The sequence below is a fragment of the Hemiscyllium ocellatum genome, chromosome 2 (genome assembly GCF_020745735.1).
Source record: "Hemiscyllium ocellatum isolate sHemOce1 chromosome 2, sHemOce1.pat.X.cur, whole genome shotgun sequence".
Classification (NCBI taxonomy): domain Eukaryota; kingdom Metazoa; phylum Chordata; class Chondrichthyes; order Orectolobiformes; family Hemiscylliidae; genus Hemiscyllium; species Hemiscyllium ocellatum.
In genome coordinates, this window is record NC_083402.1 from 49,417,086 (window position 1) to 49,441,645 (window position 24,560).

The 24,560-nt window shown below is 40.6% G+C and overlaps 1 protein-coding gene across 2 annotated transcripts in view; it reads right to left on the bottom strand.

Moving 5' to 3' along the window:
• The window catches only part of tmem161b (transmembrane protein 161B), a 91,622-nt gene extending 67,693 nt beyond the window's left edge, over positions 1-23,929 (bottom strand). Inside the window, exons 1-2 of one of the 2 annotated variants that reach the window (XM_060844147.1) lie at positions 23,770-23,852; positions 20,756-20,859 (exon numbers count right to left, since the gene is read on the bottom strand). In XM_060844147.1, the coding sequence (XP_060700130.1) occupies positions 20,756-20,859; positions 23,770-23,772 (107 nt within the window). In that variant the 5' untranslated portion in view covers positions 23,773-23,852. Of the gene's footprint in view, positions 1-20,755; positions 20,860-23,769 lie in introns of both variants that reach the window. The other variant, XM_060844154.1, reaches the window with a different exon arrangement.
• Between the last annotated feature and the right edge of the window lie 631 nt (positions 23,930-24,560).

The window sequence follows — 24,560 nt, forward strand, 5'->3', positions numbered from 1 at the left end:
GCCGCAGCAAATCCTGACCATTCAAACAAAAATGGATTTTTCTTTCTCCACCTGTTCTTTTACCAATCTTAAATCTGTGCTTTTTGTTATGCACCCTTCAGCACTAAAGGCATTTTCTCCTTTATTATTCTGTCTTAGCATTTCATGTTTTTTAAATGTGTTTACCAAACTTTCTCAGCCTTCTTTATTCCAGAGAGGACAATCCTGTATTTTCCATAATTTCTCAGTCATGGAGTCATGTCAGTACAGAAGAAAGCCATTGGTCATTCGATTCCATGCTAGCTCTGTGTTAAGCCATCCACTCAGCCCCATTTTCCCACTTTATCCCCATTGCTCTGCAAGATTATTCTCAAATATCCAGCCAAAATTCTATTAAAAGTCTTTTATTATCAGAACTTCGACCAGCTTCTTAGGGTATTCCTACTTACTAATTATAAAAAAAGTCTTCCTCACACATCCCATATCTCTTTTCCAAAATTTTAAACCATTTCCTAGTTCTTGTACCATCTGCAAACAGGAATAGCTTTTCTTTGTTCACTTTATCTAAACCAGTCTCTATACCCATTCCATGTTCTTCCAAAAGTGCATCAGAGAAAGAACAGCATAAGAGAACAATGGTTAAAAACAGCAATGGAGAGTTACCAGGAAATGAGCGGGTGCATTACAAAAAAAGTTTTAAAAAAACTTACATGTCAGAGGAGAGGGAGTAAAGGAGTAGTTTGAGAGTATTTCTCTCCTACATTTCCTGATTCTTCCTATTCCCAAATCCCTTTAGCAATCAGGCACTTCTGACTTTGATTGCCCTCTTAACTCCAAGTAGGGATGCACCTAGACTGTAACAACATAATTTCTTTTCTTTAAAAAAAAAGGCCATCCATGACTCAATTATATTTCCATTGCCAGTCTCAGTTTCAACCCAACCATATCCCTTAATAATTCACTGAAATTAGTCACCCTCCGTTTTTTTTCGTACTCTAAACACCCAGATATCATTCTCCATAAATCATCATGGGTTTTTAGGTTATTGTGATCCCTATTCCTGACATGCTACTTGACAGAGACATTTTCAATCTCAAAATTTCATTCCATAAAGCTCGAATTAGCTTTCAAGAGGGCAGGAAACATATTGATGTTGAAAATTCTTGTGATCACACTTCAGGAAATCCCTCTTGAACACAATCACTCTGCCATTGAAAACTGAGGGAGCTGAAGTCTTCCATTATCACTACTCTACAATTCTCGCAGTTCAGTGATTTTTTTCTTTTGAGAGTAAACTATAACTAGGGAAAGAAATAGAAAAAAATAAGAAGTTCCCCTATTTGAGGCGATCAGAAAGATGACAGTATTGATGATAAGGCCAGCATTTATGCCATCCCTAATTGCTTTTAATAAGGTGATCACGAACCATTCTCTCGAACCACGACAGCACATATGTTGTAAATACATCTACACTGTGCAAGGATTAGATGGTACATAAAGCTATAATTTTGAATAAATATTTAAAGGTGAGGAAAGAGATTCCAATCAAACAACATGCTTTAACTTTGATGGTGCTGAGATTCTTGATTGTTTTAGGAGTTGAACTCACCCAGATGAGTAGAGAATAAAACAATCATATTACTGACTGGTGTCTTGTAGATAAATATTGTATTCTTTCGCATTTCCAATACAAAATTACCATCTCACTCTGGAACAGTAAATTATAGAGGTTTAGTTTATTCAAGGACATGTTTAGGCTTCGCAATAAGAGTCAGATTTGTTATGGAAGTTCACCAGTTATTGTTACAGAGAAACATATTGCACACTCACAGTGCAACCTGGGCTGACAATGGCTGCTAGTCACAAGGTCAATATCCTGGTGACTAGCATGTTCACTTCTTCAAGTTATATTGCACAAACTCTGTACAGGCTTTGGGAATATAGGAGGCAAGCTACTCAATGTACTATTCACAGCCTCCGACTTGCTCTTGCAGCTAAAATATTTTCCCTGCCGCTCCAGTAAGATTTTAGGTTAACAGCAACATGCAGAACTTCAATGAACACCAAAGGAAGTTGGTTAGATTTTCTCCTGTTGCAGAAGATCATTCACACCACACAAGTGCTAGGCAATGTTACTTGCTTCTTATCCTCTCAAGCCTGGATGCTGTCCAGGTTTTGCGCCAGGCAATTGAGAAATTGCAAACAATACTGGACACTGCACAATTATCGACAAGCATCACCACTTCTGGCCTTATACCAAAGGATGAAAATCATGAATGATGCAGCTGAAAATGTCCAGCGATGTCATGCAACCAAGATCATTGCCAATAGACAATCATAACCATCTTCATGTGTGCTAGGCATGACTCTACCAATACAAAGTAATCAGCTTTGCTAGAGTTCCTTGATGCCATGTTTGGCCAAACACTGCCTTTATGCAGTCACTTTCACCTTAACTCTGGAAATTCAGTTCAGTCATTGTCTTTACAGTCTTGGTTCTGACATTGGAACCAAAGTTGAGCATCAGTGAAAAGTTGCTGCTGAGTAAAGTGTTGCTGGTAATACTGTCAATTATGCTTTCAAAAAGCTGAAAGGTGGTGGTGGAATGACAAAGCTGTGTGCGGACTCTTGCTCGGGGCCAACTTTTCTCCTTTTTATTTTACTTTTGTTCCTTTATTTCACTTTATTTTTTTAAATTCTTTTTCACCCTTTTTTTCTGTGACGTTGTGAACAGCTGCACTAGTTCAGCAGTGAATATAGGCTGCATACAAGTGGCAGATGTGGCTTCTCCTGGTGATAGGTGACAGTAGCGAGGTCATTCTCCTGCAATTCATGGTCTGTGGCAGTGGCAGCGAAGTCATTCCTTCTTCTTTCAGGATCTGTGGCAATGACAGTGAGGGCATTTCTTGCCATTCGGGACTGGCAGCAACTCTAACAAAGCTCCTCTAGCAACTGGGGACAGCCCTGCTGGTGGCAGCAATCTCTTCAGGATGACAGTGCTAGTAAGGTGACATCTGCAGCCGAAGCGGGCCTCATGGTCCATCAGTGAACTGGCCTGGCAGCAGAGCCAGGGACTGTTGGCTGCAGCGTGAGCATGGGTTCAGTGGCATCAGCAAAGTGGGCCCAGTGGTGAAGAAATGGAACCTAAAATGGGATGACTCATCCTTTGGTGGTCTGGTGCTGGTGGTGGCGAGAGGGTGGAGGTCTCCCTTGAGACTAGGTGCCAGCTTGGTCTGGATTGCAATGACTGATATTCTGAACTTTTTATTTCTTTATTTTTCTAATTTATTCCTAAGACCTAAAATGCTGAACTATTTATTTTTTCACTTTTCTAATATTTTTGGTCCTAACAATTTGATCTTTAGTATCCACACTTTGGTTCTTTTGTATCTAAGATGACACTGTAATATGGCGACTGTAAACTTTGCACTGTACTCATTTGAGTACATGTGACAATAAAATAAGTTCAACTCAAACAGTTAAAAGTAGACTGATGAGTGGCAAGTAGTTGGGTTGGATTGGATTGGATTTGTCCTGATTTTTGTGAACAGAAAATGCCTGGGAAATTTTCTAACATTGTCGGGTAAATACCAACCTTGTATCCGGACTGGAATAATTTGATAAAAGTCATGGCTACTTCTGCAGCACAAGTTTTCAGTACTACTGCTGGGAAGTTGTCAAGGTCCATACAGCCTTTGCCGTATTTAATACTGTCATGTATTTTCTGATCTCATATGAATCAAGTTATGTGAAGCTGGGAATCTATGATGGCGGAGGAGGTCCACGTAAGTCATCCATTCAGTACATTTGGCTGAAGGTGGCTGCGAATGCTTTAGGACTTACGTACTAGGCTCTACCATTATTGATGTTGAAGATATTTTCAAAGCTTTAAAACCAGAGGTCATCTGGTTAGTTGTTTAACTATCCTACCATCATTCACATGGGATAAGGCAAGACTGCATATCTGTGATCTAATCCATCGGTAATGCCATCAATTAACTTCTCTACCAGCATGCTGGTTTTGATTTCTAGCAGCTTGTAGTCAAGAGTCGTAACTCTATCTGCTTGGAATCTTATTCTGAAGTTATCTGGTACTGCTCCTGGCATGCTTGCCGAGGTTCCTTGATGTGGAGGTGCCAATGTTATACTGGGGTGGACAAAGTCAGATTTCACAAAACACCCAGTTATAGCCCAACAGAAGTCTCTTCACCTGACGAAGGAATAGCTTTCTGAAAGTTTGTGATTTCAAATAAACCTGTTAGAGTATAACGTGGTGTCGTGTGACTTATGACCGTATGCATTTGAACCAGGGTTAATCTCTCACTGATAAGAATGGTAGCGTGAAGGCTATACCAGACCATTGCATTATGGGTTGAAGCTGAACAAATGTTTGCTGCAGTTGATGGTCCAAATCTCTTCATGAGCACTCAATTTGAGTTGCTTGGTCCATTTAACACAGTTAAATTGGAAATAACCAATTATCTTTCGAATGAAGAGAAAAAAAATTCAATTTTTGAACTCTAAACTGACATGGAATTTAGACTGCTATGAATTAAATATCAGGAGAGTCTTTCAATTTGAAAGTTAATGTTGCATATTTTTTGAGCTCTGCAATACAATGTTGCCTTTTGAAGCAGCAATGGGGAAGATTTGGAACTCAGTGGCACCAAGAGTTTTGAGTGAAAGAAATTCTTCCTGACAACAGCTGGTTGAGCTGCAAAGTGTTAAAGAGCTATTACTGCCAACAGCAGAGAGAGAAAAAAATACCCAGCGACCTGATGACAGAAACACCCATTTTTCCATTACTGTGAGGGGAAACAAACAAAATAAAAAAAAGCTTACAAGAAAAATTCTAATCACCAAGATCATAGATCCAAATAATCAAATCATCAAATTGAACAACAATTGTCACGCTACAGACAGCATTGATAAAGTTGAAAGGGCTGAGAGGAAGTAACTTGCCACTTTGTTGTTTGGACTTTTCATTTTCAGAATTTTATTTACCCTGCCTACATGCTTTTTTTCAACCATGTATTAAGCCCATTATCTTTGGCCTGTCTTAACTGTAGTTGAGTGTGTGTATTTGGGAGTTATGGAGAGGTAGTTAGGTTGCATAGTAGTAGTAACAGTTTAGAAATCCTTCCTTTTCTCTGCTCTTATTAAAGTCGTGTGTTATAATAAATAGCTATTTACACGTTACTGATGAAACCTGATATACATTGCTTTTTTTCCCCCCAAGTAGCAGTCAGTCAGAAAAGCTTGGACTGCTGTGTACTTGTTAGTTCTCTGAAAATACAACTTTCCTAGTTTCACTTACCCTACTTTTCAAATAATGTCCAATTTCCTTTTGAGAGTCTTGTCTGAATCCACTTCAACCACTCTCTCAGCAGTGCACTGCAGATCTAAATCAATTGCTGCATAAAACTTTTTTCAATACTATTGCCTCTTCTGTCTACCAGCTCAAATCTTATTCCAGATCCTCCCGTCAATTAGAACAGTTTTACCCCATTTGCACTATCCTGACATCTTCACTTTGAACTTCCTTTTCTCTGCTCTCTGCGTATCTTACCTTCTTTTGGAACTACCACCGGATATCAAAGTTTGAAACAGTTTGATATTGATGGCCTTTTTTGATACCCGTTTCCAGCAGCATTACACAACACACAGTGACAGTCTCCTGTACCTCAAGACATTGATTTGTACCATGGTGACCAACACTGCCACATTTGCTGAAGATAACAGTAGCCCAAGGAGATGCATGACTCGCCATTTCTCATTTGTTCTGCATGTTTCTCATTTCTAGTCTCTTCCAAACAGTCAGCCTTCAGAGTTCACAGCTGTCAGTGACCATTTTCCAATCTGTGACTCATAGAATATATCCAGTAGTGAAATGGTACTGCTATATACTGCCTTGACTCTAACCAAGCTGATTCCATGTCCAAAAGAATGACCATTGAGACTCAAAATGTTAATTCTGTTTATCCCTCTACAGATTCAACCAATCTATTTAACTTTTTCAGTATTTTCACATTTAATTGCAGATTTAGACCATCAATTATTTTGTTTTTATGATGATAGATTTGGTCCTCAACTCATCCTCTCTTCAGCACTGCAATATTCTTCTCAAATCTTTACTGACACCCTTCCTCCTTTCCTCCTCCCCCATCTATCCTGAATACCAATATCTCAAAAATCTGCCTCTTCTTTGAATATTTGAACTGATCCAGCTTCCATAATTCTCTGGGATAGTGAATTTCATACATTATGTACGAGAAGAAATTCCTTCACATCTCCATTTTAAATGAACACTTCTTTTTTCTGGAACTATGTCCCCTAGTTTGAGAATTTCTCTCTGGCGGAAACATCTTCTCAACATCTACTCTATCAAACCCCCTCAGAATTTTGATGCTTCAAGATCACCCTAATTCTTCTAATGAACTAAGACCTAAGCTGTTTAGATGTTCTCGATAAGTCAACCCCTTCATCCTAGGAATCAGATTAGTCAATCTCTTTGAACTGGCCCAAGTGCCAATATATTCTTTGTTAAATACAAGTACCTTAACGTACAAAATACTGAGTGTGACCTCACCAACTCTGTACAGTTTTAATAAGGTTTCCTTATTTCTTAAACTCCAATGCCCTAGCAATAGAGGCCAAAATTCCATTTGCCTTCTAAATCACTTGGTGTACTTGGATATTAACTTTTTCTATTTCAAACTTTAATTCCAAAACCTAACAACATTATATTCTAACTGAGACACTTGAACCATGAAGTAGATATCAAAGAGCTCCACAGTCACTTGGTAACATGCTAGATCCAGGTACCAGAGAGGCTACATTCGATCCTGGATTCACACCTGTGGCTGCAGAAACATCTGCTTTCATAACTGTAGAATTCCCTATTGAAAATGCCTATTTTCATAACTGTAGAATCAGTATTATTTCCCCAACTTTGTCCTTCCACAGGCAGAGTTCAGTCACTCTTGGTGCCGGGCACTGCAAGGCATGTTGTTTTCTATAGCTTTGTCTCTTATATAGAAGGCTGTTTTATTTGTTTTATCTCTAACTTGTCTTAATTTGCACATATTTTAAATTATCATCAATTGTGCGATGGGCCAGTAAGCAGAGGTTGTTGTGGGCAACACGAAGATGGAGATGCACAGAAAGAAAATTCCAACTGAATACTGCATTGCTGGATCAAACCAAGACTATTTTATGAAAAACATTTAAACTAATACACATATACACATACCCTAGACATGTCATGTAAATGGTGGCTCACACTCTAAGGTGCCTGAGCAAAACTGGAAATCAATGGGAATCAGGGGGCAAACTCTCCAATGGTTGGAGTCAGACCTGGCATAAAGGATGATCATTGTGGTTTTGGAGGTCAGTCATCTCAGCTCCAGGATCTCTCTTTCGCAGTTCCTCAGTTCTAGCCCCAACCATCTTCAGCTGCTCCATATTAAGGTCAGATGTGGAGATGTTTACCATTGATTGCACAAAGTTCAGCACTATTCATGACTCCTCAGATACTGAAGCAGTCCCTGTTCAAAGTCAAAAACGTGGGCAATATCCAGACTTGGGCTGACATTTATGTCACACAAATACAGGCAATGACCAAACTCTAATAAAGAGATGGCGAAAGTGAGGAGTGCAGACTCGAGTGCAGGAGTCGAGAGCTTGGTGCTGGAAAAGCACAACAGGTCAGGCAGCATCTGAGGGGCAGCAGAGTCGACATTTTGGGTAAAAGCCCTCCGTCAGGAATGAAGCTGTGAGCCGAGGGAGTGGTGAGATAAAATTACCCTCTCGGTTCACAACCTCATTCCTGATGATGGGCTTTTGCCCAAAACATTGATTCTCTTGCTCTTTGGATGCTGCCTGACCTGCTGTGCTTTTCCAGCACCACATTCTTGACTCCAATAAGAGATGGTCTGACCACCACCCCCTGACATTCAATGGTGTTACCATCACTGAATCTTTCACTATCAGCATCCTGGGAGTTGCCATTGACCAGAAACTCAACTGGACTTGCCATATACACACGGTGGTTACAACAGCAGGTCAGAGGCTAGGACTACTGAGGTAAGTAACTCACCGTTTGACTCCCCAGACTCCTTCTATCATATACTAGGCACAAGTCACAAAGTGTGATAGAATATTGCCCATTTGCATGAACAGGGGAATTTGTCCAAACTGGAGCCTGCAGCTCCAATAACATTCAAGAAGCTAGATACCTTCCAGTACAAGACAGCCCACTTGATTGGCACTACATCCACAAGCACCTACTCCCTCCACCGCTGACACTCAGTTGCAGCAGTGTGTACAATCTACAAGATGGCCTGCAGAAATTCAAAAATCCTAAGACAGCACCTTCCAAACCCACAACCAGTTCCATCTAGAAAGACAGTGGCAGCAGATACATTAGAACCCAGCATCTATAAGTTCTCCTCCAAGGCATTCTTCATCTTGACTTAGCAATTCATTGCCATTTCTTTACTGATGCCAAGTCAAAATTCTGGAATTCCCTCCTTAAGAAATGTGGGTCAACCTACAGTACTTCAACTGTGTGGCAAATCAAGAAGACAACTCACCACTACCTTCTCAAGGGCAAATGGGAACAGGCAATACCTGCTGGCTAGCCAGAGAGCCCATGTCCCACAAGTGAATAGCTGTTTGCAATTTTTTTTTCCAGATGAACACCCTCCACTGATTTCTCAACGAAAAAGCCAAACGGACAAAACACGTTCAGAAACCCTAGCCACTCTCCTCTACATCAAAGACATCACTGAAATGACTGCCAGATTACTCAGATCTCTTAGCATCATGGTAGCCCACAAGCCCACCAACACACTAAAACAGCAGCTAATGAATTTGAAGGACCCTATACAGACAACAAGGAAAACTAATGTCATTTACAAAATACCTTGCAAGAAATATTACATCGGACAAACAGGCAAAAAAACTAGTCACCAGGATACATGAACATCAACTAGCTACAAAAATGCCATGATCCACTCTCACTATTTTTACATACAGATGAGGAAGGACATCACTTCGACTGGGATAACATATCCATCCTAGGACAAGCCAAACAGAGACACGCTCAAGAATTCCTAGAAGAATGGTATTCCAACCGGAACTCTATCCACAAACACATTGGGGATGGTAAATGGAATCCAAGTCAGAGAAAAAGAACAGGAAATGGCATCATCACAGGAAATGATGTCACCAACCCAAGGAAACCTAAACACATAAGTAGAAAGTGGGCCATACCACCAGTGCTTCATCCAGAGATTCACTGATGATGTTACGTAGTATGGTGATGAAACATGTGAAACCAAACCTTCCAGCTCAGCGAGCAAACATACATCCAAAGTTTGGAATGAATACCAAATTGTTGTGGTTCTGTTCGCCGAACTGGGAATTTGTGTTGCAGACGTTTCGTCCCCTGTCTAGGTGACATCTTCAGTGCTTGGGGGCCTCCTGTGAAGCGCTTCTGTGATCTTTCCTCTGGCACTTTTTGTGGTTTGAATCTGCCGCTTCCGGTTGTCAGTTCCAGCTATCTGGGTGCAGGTCGATGTGCTTATTGATTGAATCTGTGGATGAGTGCCAAAGTTCCACATAGGAGGTTAGTGAGTAAACTTACGGCGCATGGTATTGGGGGCAAAGTACTAGATTGGATTGAAAATTGGCTGGCTGATAGGAAACAAAGGATAGTGATAAACGGCTCCATTTCGGAATGGCAGGCAGTGACCAGTGGGGTATGACAAGGATCTGTGCTGGGACCGCAGCTTTTTATAATATATGTTAATGATATAGAAGATGGTATCAGCAATAACATTAGCAAATTTGCTGATGATACAAAGCTGGGTGGCAGGGTGAAATGTGATGAGGATGTTAGGAGATTACAGGGTGACCTGGACAAGTTAGGTGAGTGGGCAAATGCATGGCAATGCAGTTTAATGTGGATAAATGTATGGTTATCCACTTTGGTGGCAAGAACAGGAAGGCAGATTATTATTATTACCTCAATGGAATTAATTTAGGTAAAAAGGGGCGGTACAGAGAGATCTGGGTGTTCTTGTACACCAGTCAATGAAGGCAAGCATGCAAGTACAGCAGGTAGTAAAGAAGGCTAATAGCATGCTGGCCTTCAAAACAAGAGGGATTGAGTATAGAAGCAAAGAGGTGCTTCTGCAGCTGTACAGGGCCCTGGTGAGACCACACCTGGAGTACTGTGTGCAGTTCTGGTCGCCAAATTTGAGGAAAGACATTCTGGCTATTGAGGGAGTGCAGCGTAGGTTCACAAGGTCAATTCCTGGAATGGAGGGATTACCTTACACTGAAAGACTGAAGCGACTGGGCTTGTATACCCTTGAGTTTAGAAGACTGAGAGGGGATATGATTGAGACGTATAAGATTATGAAAGGATTGGACACTCTGGCAGCAGGAAACATGTTTCCGCTGATGGGCGAGTGCCGAACCAGAGGACACAGCTTAAAAATACGGGGTAGACCATTTAGGACAGAGATGAGGAGAAACTTCTTCACCCAGAGAGTGGTGGCTGTGTGGAATGCTCTGCCCCAGAGGACAGTGGAGGCCCAGTCTCTGGATTCATTTAAGAAAGAATTGGATAGAGCTCTCAAAGATAGTGGAAACAAGGGTTATGGAGATAAGGCAGGGAGCGGATCCTGATTAGGAATGATCAACCATGATCATATTGAATGGCGGTGCAGGCTCGAAGGGCTGAATGGCCTACTCCTATTGTCTATTGCCTCTAGGAATTCCCTGGCTGTCCTCTGTTTGGCTTGTCCTATAATAGTAGTGTTGTCCCAGCCGAATTCATGTTGCTTGCCATCTGCGTGTGGGGCTATTAAGGATAGCTGGTCATGTCTTTTCGTGGCTAGTTGGTGTTCATGGATGGATCGTTAGCTGTCTTCCTGTTTGTCCTATGTAGTGTTTTATGCAGTCCTTGCATGGGATTTTGTACACTACATTGGTTTTGCTCATGCTGGGGATTGGATCCAAAGGACTAGCCACACTACCATACGTCAAGAGCATTTCCGAACTGACAGCCAGACTATGCGATCACTAGGACTCATAACAGCACACAAACCAACAGCCACACTCAGACAACAACTTACCAGAACGAAGGACCCAATACCCAGCATGAGCAAAACCAATGTAGTGTACAAAATCCCATGCAAGGACTGCACAAAACACTACATAGGACAAACAGGAAGACAGCTAACGATCCGTAGCCATGAACACCAACTAGCCACGAAACGACACAATCAGCTATCCTTAGTAGCCACACAAATGGCTTAGTAGATGACAAGCAACATGAATTCGACTGGGACAACACTACTATTATAGGACAAGCCAAAGAGAGGACAGCCAGGGAATTCCTAGAGGCATGGCACTCATCCACAGATTCAATCAATAAGCACATTGACCTGGACCCAATATACCGACCACTGCAACGAACAGCTGGAACTGACAACCGGAAGCGGCAGATTCAAACCACTACAAATGCCGGAGGAAAGATCAAAGAAGCGCTTCACAAGAGGCTCCCAAGTGCTGAGGATGTCACCTAGACAGGGGACGAAACATCTGCAACACAAATTCCCAGCTCGGCGCACAGAACCACAACAACGAGCACCCGAGCTACAAATCTTCTCACAGACTTTAAATACCAAATTAGCTGCAATATCTAATGTTAATTAATATAATGTAAAATATCTGGACAGGTGAAGTCATTGACAGCATTATAGCACCTAAAGTTCAACATTATAAGTATAGTATCAGGACAATTGGTAGAAGGTACAAAGCTGTGGATTATTTATTCCACTGTACTGTAGTAAGCACATTCAAAAACCTGCTTCCAGCATGTAAACTGCACCCTATGTTCACTGATCTCAGAGGTTCCTGGTTCAACTCAACTTTATTCTTAGAATTGTTATCCTCATACAGACCATTCAAACTTTGATATGTAATATTCCCTTTAAATTTTACTTTACAGATGAACTGTTGCAGTCTGTGGTCTACTCGTACCTACAGGTGGCTTTCAAAATTATCTTAGATACCAAATTGATGGCATTAGTCAGAAGCAAGTGTTAGGTATCTGAAACAGCAGATGACCTCACAATGTCAAGTCTGTTCATTTAAATGGAATAAGTTAGCTGGATTGCACTAGCATCCTCTGCAAAAGCACATTCATTAGCAAAGTAAACATTCTACTGAGAAATAGTGATCATACCACCATCGAATTCCATTAAATGTCTCAAAGAGGCATACTCTAATCCCGATCTTAAAGAAAGCATATTACATGGGTACGGGGGAGAACTGGCGAACATCAATTAGGCAAATAAAATCAATAGTATGAAGATAAATGAACAGTGGGAAACACTTAAAGAAACATTTCAAAACAGTGAACAAAAATACGTTTTACTGAAAAATAAAATGTCACCAACAAAATTCCTTTCACAGCTTAGGAAGTTAAGGACAATATTAGATTAAAAGGTGAGACTAACAATGTTGCAACAAACACTAAGCAGCCTGAGTATTAGGAGTGTTTTAAAACCAGCACAAGACCACCAAAAAGTTAATGAAAAGGAAAAAAAGTGAGCAAGTTATAAAAACAGATTGTAAGAACTGTTTATAAGTATATAAAAAAGAAGAGAGCTCTAATGGCATAGTGATAGTACCCTCTGGCAAGGAGGTCTGAGTTCAACTCCCACCTGGTCCAGAGGTGGGTAACATCATCTCTGAACAGGCCAATCAGAAAACATCTATAAAAACGGACAGTAGTTGGCTCCTTCAAAGCACAGACAGAAGAGATTATTATGGGAGTGAGGAAATGGTAGACATATTCAACAAATATTGTTGTGTCTAACTAGACTGTAAAAGATACAAATTTTACACCAGAAACAGATGGTAACTTTAGAGGCTGAAATGAGAGGGTAAAAAATTATATCAGCAGAGTAAAGATACTTGAAAACTCAAGGGATGATAACCTAACAAACCCTTGGCATAAAGCCTCAAGCTCTAAAAGAGATAGCTACAGAGATAGTGTCTGTGCTTGTTATGGTTCTCCAAAACGCCCAGGATTTGAGCATGGTACCAATAGATTTAATGTTGTCAAATACTACAGAAAGTGGTGGGAGACAGGGCATTTTCCAAGTTGGTGAATAGTAGAGTGCTATTAGGATCAGTGCTATTACTATCTACACTAATAACTTGGATGAAGAGACAGTAGTGCATCAAAGTTGATGATACCAAGTCAGGTTGTGAGGAAGGCACAGACAGGTAATGGTAAGAATGGGTAACAAGCTGGCAAATGGAATATAATGCAGGGAAATGTGAACTTAGCCACTTTGGTTGTCGGAATAGAAAAGCAGATTTATTTAGAAAGGTATGAAATTTTAAGTTTTAATGTGTAAGGTGCACAAAGTTAGAATGCAAATGCAGCAAGCAATTATGAAGGCAAATTGCATGTTAGCCTTTACTGAAAGAGAATTGGAGTACAGGAATAAAGATGTGCAACAAGTCTATAGGTTGATTAAAAAACATCTGGAGTATTCTGCTGAGTTTTGGTCTCCAGATTTAAGTAAGGATCTTCTTTTCTTTTCTTGAGCAGATCCTCGAAATAAAATCCCTATTGCGCAGAAACAGGACATTCAGCCCATCAAGTTTGCACTGATCCTCCAATATCCAACAATGGGAATGTCGACTTAAGGTTGGGCACTGATGTTGGAGCACTTCTGCCATGAATACGTTTACAAGTTCTTTTGGAGGTGTCAGTCATAATATTTCATTAGAGATAAGACAAGTATTGGATGCCAGGTTATACTTGGACCGGAAGCAGTACAAAAAAGGCTCACCAAATTGATTCCTGGAATGGAAAGCTGAGTAAATTGGGCCTATACATTTGGAATTTAGAATAAGAGGTGATCCCATTGAAACATAAAAAATTCTGAAAAAGTTTGATAGAGTTGAGTGAGAACTTAATTCCACTTATTGGGAAATCTAAACAGTCTCACAATAAAGGGCTGTGAATTTAGAAGTGAGATGAGAAAAAAAGCACTTCAACTTAAAGGGTTGTAGAAACTCCATTGTTGAATTCATTTAAAGTTGGAATAAACAGATTTGTGGTCTCAGCCGATTAAGGGATATAGACAGCAAGCTAGAAAATGGAACTGAAGTCCAAACTCAGCCACGACCGTACTGAATGACAGAATAGGCACCACAGGCTGCTTGATCTTCTGTTGCTCCCATTGTGTTTTTGGGCCTCTCATGAAGTCAGTGCTTCATGATACCATCATACTTCCAATCAACAGCAAAATGAAATAGCTGCACATATTTATGTATACCACCAGGTGATTCAGGGATAGAGAAGCAAAGGGTTTGGATTCTTAAACATCAGCAGCAGGCAACAAAATAGGGTCACAGTGCCAGGATTTGGACGAATCACATGCAAATACATCTGAACAAGAAGACAAATAAAACATACCAAAGCACTTTTTAAAATAGAGAAGCAATCTCATTGACCTTCTGTAATGAAGGCTAGACTGCAAGTCAAACATTTGCCTCAGGCAACAAAGTAATTGTCTGAATTGGATGTTGATTACACTCGGTTAGATTTCTGTCTTTATCCCAGCACCAACATAAGTTTCAAATTAATGTCGATGATTATCTTGTTAACATTAAGAATGCTATAGATTTTCCAAATTTTGCAAGGTTATTGTTTGCTTTCAATTTACTTCCTGAAAACCAATGATAAGAAATCAAGTGACAAACATGAACTAATATAACATACAAGGCTGCCCAAGGGCAAGTAAGCAACAAACATTAATACAGGTTTAAGAATGATCCTGTACAAAAGAAATTTGTTTCAGTTATAATTCCTAAAACAGACAACACAAAATACCTTATAACACAATCCCAAACCAACAAACCACAGTGGAACCAGTGGTCAAAAATGGCTAGAAATTAAAACCTTAACTGTTCAGAAAAGCAATGCTGGGGCAAACATTGAAAATTATTCACATAAGGAAGACAACTAACAGCATGTTAAACTATACTGGGGAAACTATTATTATAGGGTGAAAAATAAAAGTAGGGGATTGAATGCATGATATTCAATACTTACTGATCACTGCAGTAATGAGGGATGATGTCCTAGAAGAATTAAACTAAAGGCCCCCCAACAAGCAGAAGGAAATAGAAGAGCAGATATTTAAGCAAATAACAGAAAAGTGAGAGAATGTAGGATTATAGCTGTAGGGAATTTCAACTTTGCCAACATTAACTAGGATTACCTTAGTGTGAAAGGATGAGATGAGGTATAACTTTTGGAGTGCATGCCAGTACATAACAGTCCTAAATGAGATGGGGCAGTGCTACAGTGCTAGACCTAATCTGATGGAATGAGGTCAGTCAAGTGGTTGAAGCTTCAGTGGGCGAGTGTTTTGGGGATAGTAACCATAATTCCAAGCTTCAAAGTCATTACATAAAGAGATAAAGATAGTGCAAAAGTTTCAGTGTCTAAATTGGGGGAAGGCCAACTTCAATATTATTAGACAAAATCTGATAAACAGACTGTGAGCAACTACTTGCAGGTGAGTCTACATTTGCAAAGTGGGAGCCTTTTAAAAGTCGCATAGTGAGAATTCAGGGCCAGCATGTTTCCTCACAGTGAACAGCAAGAGCAGTAAGTCAAGAGAACCTTGGATGTCAACAGATACATGAAATATAAAGAATATACAGCATATTACTATTCACTCAATGGTCAGTACTGCTGCCTCACAGCGCCATGGAGCTGAGTTCAATTCCAGCCTTAAGCAATTGTCTATGTGGAGTTTCCATATTGCCCTGCCTGCACGGGTTTCCTCCCACAGTTCAAAGATTGATTACAATTGTTGCTTGGTTCACCCATGTTCATAACGTGTTCAAATTCTATGACATCCTTTCAGTCTGTAGCTACCTACAATCCTCTAATCTTTTGAAGCAATTGTTTTTACATTTATGGCCACTTATTCATGACATCCAATATTAATGTTATGCTATCTGGGCGCTCAGTGTTATTTCTTAGATTGAGCATTTTGAATACCATGATGTTGCCTTTGAGGTTGGGAGACATTTTTGTCAGATCTCTCACTTTCCAAACACCTTGGGATACCTTTCTATTTTAAATAGACTGTGCTTCTGTGCATTACTATTGTAGACTTTGACCGTATAGAGTATTAGGACAGCACAATGGCTCAGTGGTTAGCACTACTGCTCCACAGCGCTAGGGACCTGGGTTCAATCCCAGCCTTGGGCAACTGTGTGGAGTTTGCACATTCTCCCTGTGTCTACGTGGGTTTCCTCCAGGTGCTCTGGATTCCTCCCACAATCCAAAGATGTGCAGGTTAGGTGAATTGGTCAAGTTAAATTGTCCATGGTGTTCGGTGCATGGGTCTGGTTGGGTTACTCTTTGGAGGGTTGGTGTGAACTAGTTGGAGCGAAGGGCCTGTTTCCATACCGTAAGAAATCTAATGCGCTGATTAGATGGATGAGCCATGCTAAATGGCCCAAGTGCGCAGGTATGTGCAGGCTAAGTAGATTATCCATAGAGATGCAGGGTAACAGTAATGGGGGTGGGTCTGGATGGGATACTCTTTGCAGGGGTGGTGCCTTGATAGAGTCATAGTCATAGTCATAGAGATGTACAGCATGGAAACAGACCCTTTCGGTCCAACCCGTCGACGTCGACCAGATATCCCAACCCAATCTAGCCCACCTGCCAGCACCCGGCCCATATCCCTCCAAACCCTTCCTATTCATATACCCATTCAAATGCCTCTTAAATGTTGCAATTGTACCAGCCTCCACCACTTTCTCTGGCAGTTCATTCCATACATGTACCACCCTCTGCATGAAAACATTGCCCCTTAGGTCTCTTTTATATCTTTCCCCTCTCACCCTAAACCTATGCCCTCTAGTTCTGGACTCCTCAACCCCAGGGAAAAGACTCTGTCTATTTATCTTATTCATGCCCCTCAATTTTGTAAATTTCTATAAGGTCACCCCTCAGCCTCCGACGCTCTAGGGAAAACACCGGTCAATCTTACGTCAGTGCTACGTAACTTATTGAAAAAAATTCACAGCCATAGTTGGAAAGGCAGGGATTGATCAGGGATAGTCAACACACATTTATTGGAGGGAGACCCTATCTGAGTTATTTGTTAGAAGGTGAATAAATATACCAATGAGAATAGCTCAGTTTATATGGAGGGACAAAGTCCCACACATTGGACGCTGGTCCAAAAAGTAAGAGCCCATGGAATGCAAGGCATAATTAAGTTTGCAGCTGACATGAAAATTGGTGGGGTTGTTCATGGTGAGAATGATGGTCTCAGTCTATAGTTGAGTGTGTGGTGCTAGAAAAGCACAGCAGGTCAGGCAGCATTTGAGGGGCAGGCAAATTGATGTTTCAGGCATGAGCCCTGGGCTTATGCCTGAAACGTCAATTCTCCTGCTCTTCAGATACTGCCTGAGCTGCTGTGCTTTTCCAGCACCACACTCTTGACTCTGATCTCCAGTATCTGCAGTCCTCACTTTCTACTAGATCACACATTCTCGTCCGACATTGATCAGCTGATCAATTTGGAAAAGTAATGGCAGATAGAAATTAATTCCAAGAAGTCAGAGGTATTGCATTTTGGGAGATCTAATCAGGCAAGGATATACAAATTAAATATTAGGTCTCGGAGGGAGTACTGAGCAACAAAGGGACCTTTGTGTAGAAGTTCATAAATCCCTGAAGGTGTCAGCACAGATGGACAGGGTGGTGAAGGTGGTACGGGTTGCTTGCCTTCATTATTCAGGTTGTAGAACGTACGAGCAACAATCTCTTGTTACAACATTATAAAATATCAGTTTGGCACCAGATGGAGTACTACATACAGTTATAGTTACGACACTATCAGAAGGATGAGATTCCACTTTGATAGAGTGAAGATGAGATTCAGCAGCATGTTGCGAGGAAAGACTGCGTAGGTTGGATTCATTTTCCTTAGAGTCCAAGAAGCTGAGTGGGAATCTAACTGAAGTATACAAAATTATGAGGGGAATAGACAAGATAGATTGTAAGAATCTTTTCCGTATGGCAGATGAATCTAAGACTAGAGGGCACAGCTTTATGGTGAGTACAGGAAATTGGAGAAAAAGGTGCTAGTGGCCTTTAAAAATCTCCTGGTTGAATCTCCTAGAAAACAATCAAATCTATCCCACAACATTGTGAATATTAGGGAACAAATTGTGGAGTTCTAGCAGAGATACTTGTATCATTGACACCCACGAGTGAGAAGCTGGAGGACTAAAGATTGGTGAATATTGTGCCTTGGCTGCAAGGAGAAGCTTGGGAACTACACACCAGTGGATCTGACATCTGTGGTGTGCAATTTGTTGGAGGGAATTCTTAGAAATAGGATTTACATGCATTTGGGGAGGCAAGGGCTGATTAGGGATAGTCAATATGGCTTTGATTCATGATTTCCCACGCACACAAACTTGACTGAGTGGATTGACAACATAACCAAAAAGAAAGATGAAGCAGAGTGGTAGACCTTGTCTACATGGACTTTAGTGAGGCCTTTGACAAGGTTCCACACTGTAAACTGATTAGAAAAGTTATATCAAATGGGATTCAGGAAGAGCTTGCCAATCAAAAACAAAGTTGGCTTGACAATGGGAGACAGACAGTGGTGGTGGAGGGTTTTTGGACTGGAGGCCTGTGACCAGCGGTGTTCCACACAGATTGGTCCCGAGTCCATTGCTGCTTGTAATTTCTACAAATGATTTGGGTGAAAATTTAGGAGGTATGGTTAGTAAGTTAGATAGCACCAAAACTGATGGTGTCATTGACAGTGAAGAAGGCTAACGGAGATTACAAAAGGATCTTGATCTACCAGGTCAATAGGTTAAGGAGTGACAGATGGAGTTTAACTTGGATAAATGCAAGGTATGTACATTTTGGTAAAATATACAAGGACAGGACTTATACAGGTAATTGTAGCATTCTGGGTAGTGTTGTCAAACAGACAGACCTGGGGGTTTCAAGCACATAGATCTTTGAAACTTGTGTCACAAGTAGACAAGGTAGTTAAGATGTTTAGCACACTTGCCATTTTGCTCAGACCATTAAGTATGGAGGTTGGGATGCCATGTTGAGGTAGCACAGGACACTGGGTAAGGCTATTTTTTTTTTACTGTGTACAGTTCTGGTTGCCCTACTACAGGAAGGATATTATTAAACTGGAAAAGGCTCAGGAAAGATTTACTAAGATGTTGCTGAGACTGGAGGGTTTGAGTTATAAAAAGAGGCTGGATAAGCAGAGACCTGTTTCACTGGAGCATAGGAAATTGAGGAATGACCTGATAGAGATTTATAAAATCATGAGGGAAATAGCAAAGGTCTTGTCCCGAGAGTGGGCTGTTCAAAACTAGGGGTCATATTTTTAAAGTGAGGGGAAAGCTTTAGAAGGGACCCGAGGGGCAACTTTTCAGATAGAGGGTGGTTTGTATGTGGAATGAATCGTGGAGGAAGTGGTAGATGCAGGTACAGTTGCGACATTTTAAAAATATTTGTATAGTTAAACAAATAGGAAAGGTTCAGAGAGACGTTAACCAAATGCAGGCAAGTGGGACTAGTTTAGTTTTGTAAACTTGGTCAGCATGGATGAGTTGAACCAAAGGGTCTGTTTCTGTGCTGTACAACTCGATTAAAAAAAAGAGAGATCTCATCCAGGGGATGGTAGAAATACAGAACGTGGTCCCCAAGGGAGTTGTGCAGCCAGGTACTCTTGCAACATTTAAGAACAACTGAATAGGTATTTAAAATGCCAGGCATTATAGTCTATCAACCAAGTCCAGACAAATGGTATTAGCTTAGTATTTTGTTGGTAAGCATAGACATTGTGAGCCACAGGGCCTGTTTCTATGCTGTACAACTATGAGTCAACCTCTAGAAACCCACAACCATGTATTCCACCTTGTGCGGGTCATCAAAAGTGGCATACATCTATCATATTCCTGAGTGAGAGGCAGACCATGGATCAGAGATAAACATTTGCTTCACAAAATATATTTTATTTTGGCCTTCCTTCTCTGAATCTTACTCTCCTGATCTTCCTGTCTTTGCAACAAGTTATAATCCCATGAGAAACAATTCCCATATAACTTATTCGAAGCATTCAATCTACTTAAAGCAAAAAGTGACAAATAGTGAGCGGTGAGACCTAGTACTACCATTCCAGCTACACCTGCACAATTAAAATCCCAAGAAGCCTGGCTAGTAATCAAGACCATATTTTATGCAAAGGTTTCTCCCCCCATCATTCCCATGGATATAAAAAGGACAATTCTAGCATCACCAATTCTGAGGAAGTACTCCTAAGGAAGCAAATGCAAACTGTTCATGTGTGTTCTTAATAACTGTTTGTCTAGCCTGCTGAGTGTTTCAAAAGCTTTGCTTTCAAACATCTGCAAAATTTTGATTTTCTGACCTCCATCTAAGTCAATTTTAAAGAGTTCTTTCACTATTCAGAAATGGTAGGCAATAATCTAATTGGAAATAAATAAAAACACTGACTGAACTTGGGAAATTCCCTCTTACGCAAAGTCTATTAGTGTGACAAAAAGATAATTGATCTAAAATGGCATACTTGAACATAAGCTGCAATATCAAAACATTGGTCTGATTACATCTTATTTGAAAGTAATCCCATACCTTCCATTACAAAGCAACCAGCGAGCAAGTGAGTAGTGAGGTGTGATCTTCTGTATGATACTGGCCATTACCATAGTAACCACTAATTGCACACCTATAATACCCTGGAAGGGAAAGAAGTCAGTGTGAACCACAGGTGATATTGTTCCATTGGTTGGATAATATTTCACAACAAATTAATTTTATTTCAGTGACCAAAGGAATTCTAAAGTGTCCAAACTATAGTACAAAGTAGCAAACAATGAAACTGCAAATGACCTTGAGAGTTTGGACTATTCTTCATATGACACAAATTACTACATTATATGAAAGACGCATTGCAAATTATCAAAGTATGGGCAATTTGCTTAAAAACAAAATTGTTTCCCGAACTGGAGGAAAGAGGGCCAATTTTTACATCACTGTAGGCAAATGTTTTCAAGCAGAATAAAACTTTTCGCATATACAGTTGTTGCACATTGGAGTTCACCTCTAAGGTCTATAGTTGAGGTAAGGACAAGGTTGCCTTTTAGTATTAGGTTGGATAGCGACTTAAGATTAAAAAATGATAAGAACTATTTGCAGTTTTGAAAAGTAAATACTGACAAATTTAGATTGGATGACTTGGTTTTATATTGTAATTGTTACCAATTTTTCTTCTGCAAATAGAACTCAGAATATTGCACAAAAATTTAACTTTGTCATGCGTAGGCTTGCAATCAGAATCACACTCGAATGATCGGCTTCCATGAAACTGTGGAAGATATGATAGTTAAATCCAACTGTATGGATCTGTTGTACGACAGACAATTAGTTTACAAAAGGATGAATTTCAGGCAAGCTGTATGTACATCAACATGGTTCTTTTAGATGCATTTACATTTATTCTTCTTCCACAGTCAAGATCAAATTCTTCCAGACTCTTAAAAATATTAGGAAGTGACACATTTACAGAATCCATTGCAATACCATTCTTTCATAGTACCATTAGATGGATAGTCTACTTTGTGTTAACTACAAAACCACAACTCTCTGTTCTCACTATATGTTCCAAGGTCAAGTGTGTGTTGCTGGAAAAGCAAAGCAGGTCAGGCAGCATCCGAGGAGCAGGAGAATTGACATTTTGGGCCAGAGCCCTTCACCCAGAATCCAAGGTATTCCAACGTGTTGTCTTTCTCTTGTTGCATTTACTCAATAATGTCACCTTCCGTACCAGTACTTCCAATATTCCTTCCTTTTCCCCAACCCAAAGATTTCACACTATTGTAGTTGACAGGGAGCCCAAGCATTTTAATCCAATTTCCCACAATCCTGTCCTCACCTCTTGATTTCCAGATCTAATAAGCATTCCACTTTTCATCAAACAGCCCATCAGTCTCCATCACTGGACAATCCTCAGTAATTTCTACCACCTTCAGCATTATCTCCACCAAACACATCTTTCCTTCTCTTTTTGACATTTCAACAGGGCTAGTCCCTCTAGTCTTCAATTACTGTGAAAACCCACTCCCTTCCCCACAGCACCCCAATCTCTCCACCATACGTGCACAGCAAATGCAACATTTGTCCTTTTTCCTTCTTCCTTCCCACCATCCAGAAACCCAGGCAAAACACAAATGAAACAGTGAATTATTTATACTTTTTTTCAAATTAGCACTTTATACCCTCAGCCTACAATCCAGCCTCCCCTGTACACTGGGAAGCTTAAATGCAATCTGGGTGATCCCCTTACCTGAATACCTCAGTTTAATCCACAAGCTCTCTCCTCCCCATACCCCATTCTTATATTTGCTTTTGCCTTACAGGATATTTAAACCCTTAATTTCTAAACCAGAATAAAGATCATTAATCTTAAGTATTTCCTCCATTCTCTATCTTGCTTCAAAATTAACTTTATTAGTGTTTAAAGCTTTAAAGTGGTTGGAGATGACTTTTAAATGTATTTTTTCAGATGGAATGACAGTTTAAGAGAATAGGAAATCAGGCTTTAATCCCCTTCGAGTTGGAACCAGACTCAAACATCAGACCATAATGAAACCATTCAGCCAAATGGTGTTCAATGGATCAGAAAGTAATTAACCCCAATAACATTCAGTTCAATTTCCCCTTTTCTGGACTCTGCCCTACGTATTTGTTTCCTTTTCAAAAAATCTTAGCACCAAAAAATCATTGATCCCTGAAAGTAATTAAGCAAGGTATTGCCAATATTGACCCCAAAATTTTAAAACATCTGCCATTTTTAACATTTGTACTTACTATTCCACTCTGATCTATTGTCATACTTTAACTAAGCATTTACATTAAAACAGTTGGAATCTAGTTCTGGCGATATAGACAACTATTGTCTTAATTTTAAATGTCCATACTTGAAATAACTTTCAATTCTCTTTGGATGTGACAACCATAAATACTTCAAAACAAAAAAAGGCGATACCTTGTACTATCAATGAGCCTCACCTCAAGTCAATAATACAGTTTTTCTATCAGCACCCTAAAACCACTCCCGCCACTAACTACAGCATAAATGCTGTACCTCCACACTTCACTCTGATGAAGAGTCATCTAGACTCTAAAAGTTAGCTTGCGCACTCTCTCTGTCTCTCTCTCTATATGGATACTGTCTGACCCGCTGTGATCTCCAGCATTTGTTGTTTTCAGTCAATAATATGTCTGCCTTCTGATTATAGTGGGGATTAAGATGTAACATAACAAACAAGTATTGGGGGGGGGGGGGGGTGAAAACAGCTCAAGTATTTCAAGAGCCAGAAACAAATCCCCAGGCGATTTACTGATCGGGAATCATTACAGGAGTGACGGAATGCGTTTGAGAAAAAGGAGCAGATTTGCACAAATACGAAATCGCTGGCTCCCCCAGGCAGTGAGGCAAATGGGGCCTACCCCGTAGTCTCCTTCTGGGATTAAATGTGAGCGCCGTCCTGGCTGGGTGTACTCGGTAATGAGCTTGAGGATCATGCCCGACTCTGGCTGAGTAAGGGGGGAGGCGATGACACCAATGGGCCCACCATCACACTCACCATATTGTCGGACAATCCGGCTCCAAGAGGGCCAACGAAACAGACCGCCGGGGCGTGCCTCCCACTCCTCTCCAGACGGCCCTCATAAAACCCCGCTGCGGGTACACACCGGCTCCAAGTAACCGACAGGCGCCATGGCTCAACCTCTACTTCCAGTAGAGGTCATGAAGGACCCCGGACTGCCCTTGTCCTTCGCTGCCGCCACTCAGAATCTCATCACTTCTTTGGAAACACAGCCCCCTCAAATATCCGCAATGATTCGGCGATGTCTTTTTCTTCTTTTTCTCTAATGTTGGCGTCTGAACCAGGAAGCCGCCATGACAGAATCGGTGATCTTTAATTAATGCGATTTTTAAAAGCATGATTTGTACAGGGATATGTTCGGGCGCCGCACCTTGACGTGCCGGGAGGTTAGAAAGGCCCCCTTTGCATCCTCTGACCATCATTACTAGGCGCCATGTTGGTGAAGGAGCTGAAATCTGAAGAGAAATTCTACAGGGATTACAGTGTCTGCGGAGAAAGAAAAGTATTTAATATTTTGAGTCCAATTTGACTTCTTCTGGGGGGGGGGGCTGGAAAATAGTTCGTTTTATTTTAAATGCTGCTGATAGAGAGGGAGGAAGAGCGAGTGTTAATGACAGTAAACTCCTGCTCGAGTTTAATGGTAGGCGTTAAGGGTAGAGAACACGTCTGCTTGATTGAAAGCAAATCCGTGCAAACCAGATTCCAGGTGGGATATTCAAATGGAGAATAATTTTTTTTCATCTCGCTGAAGGAATTACTTTACACCA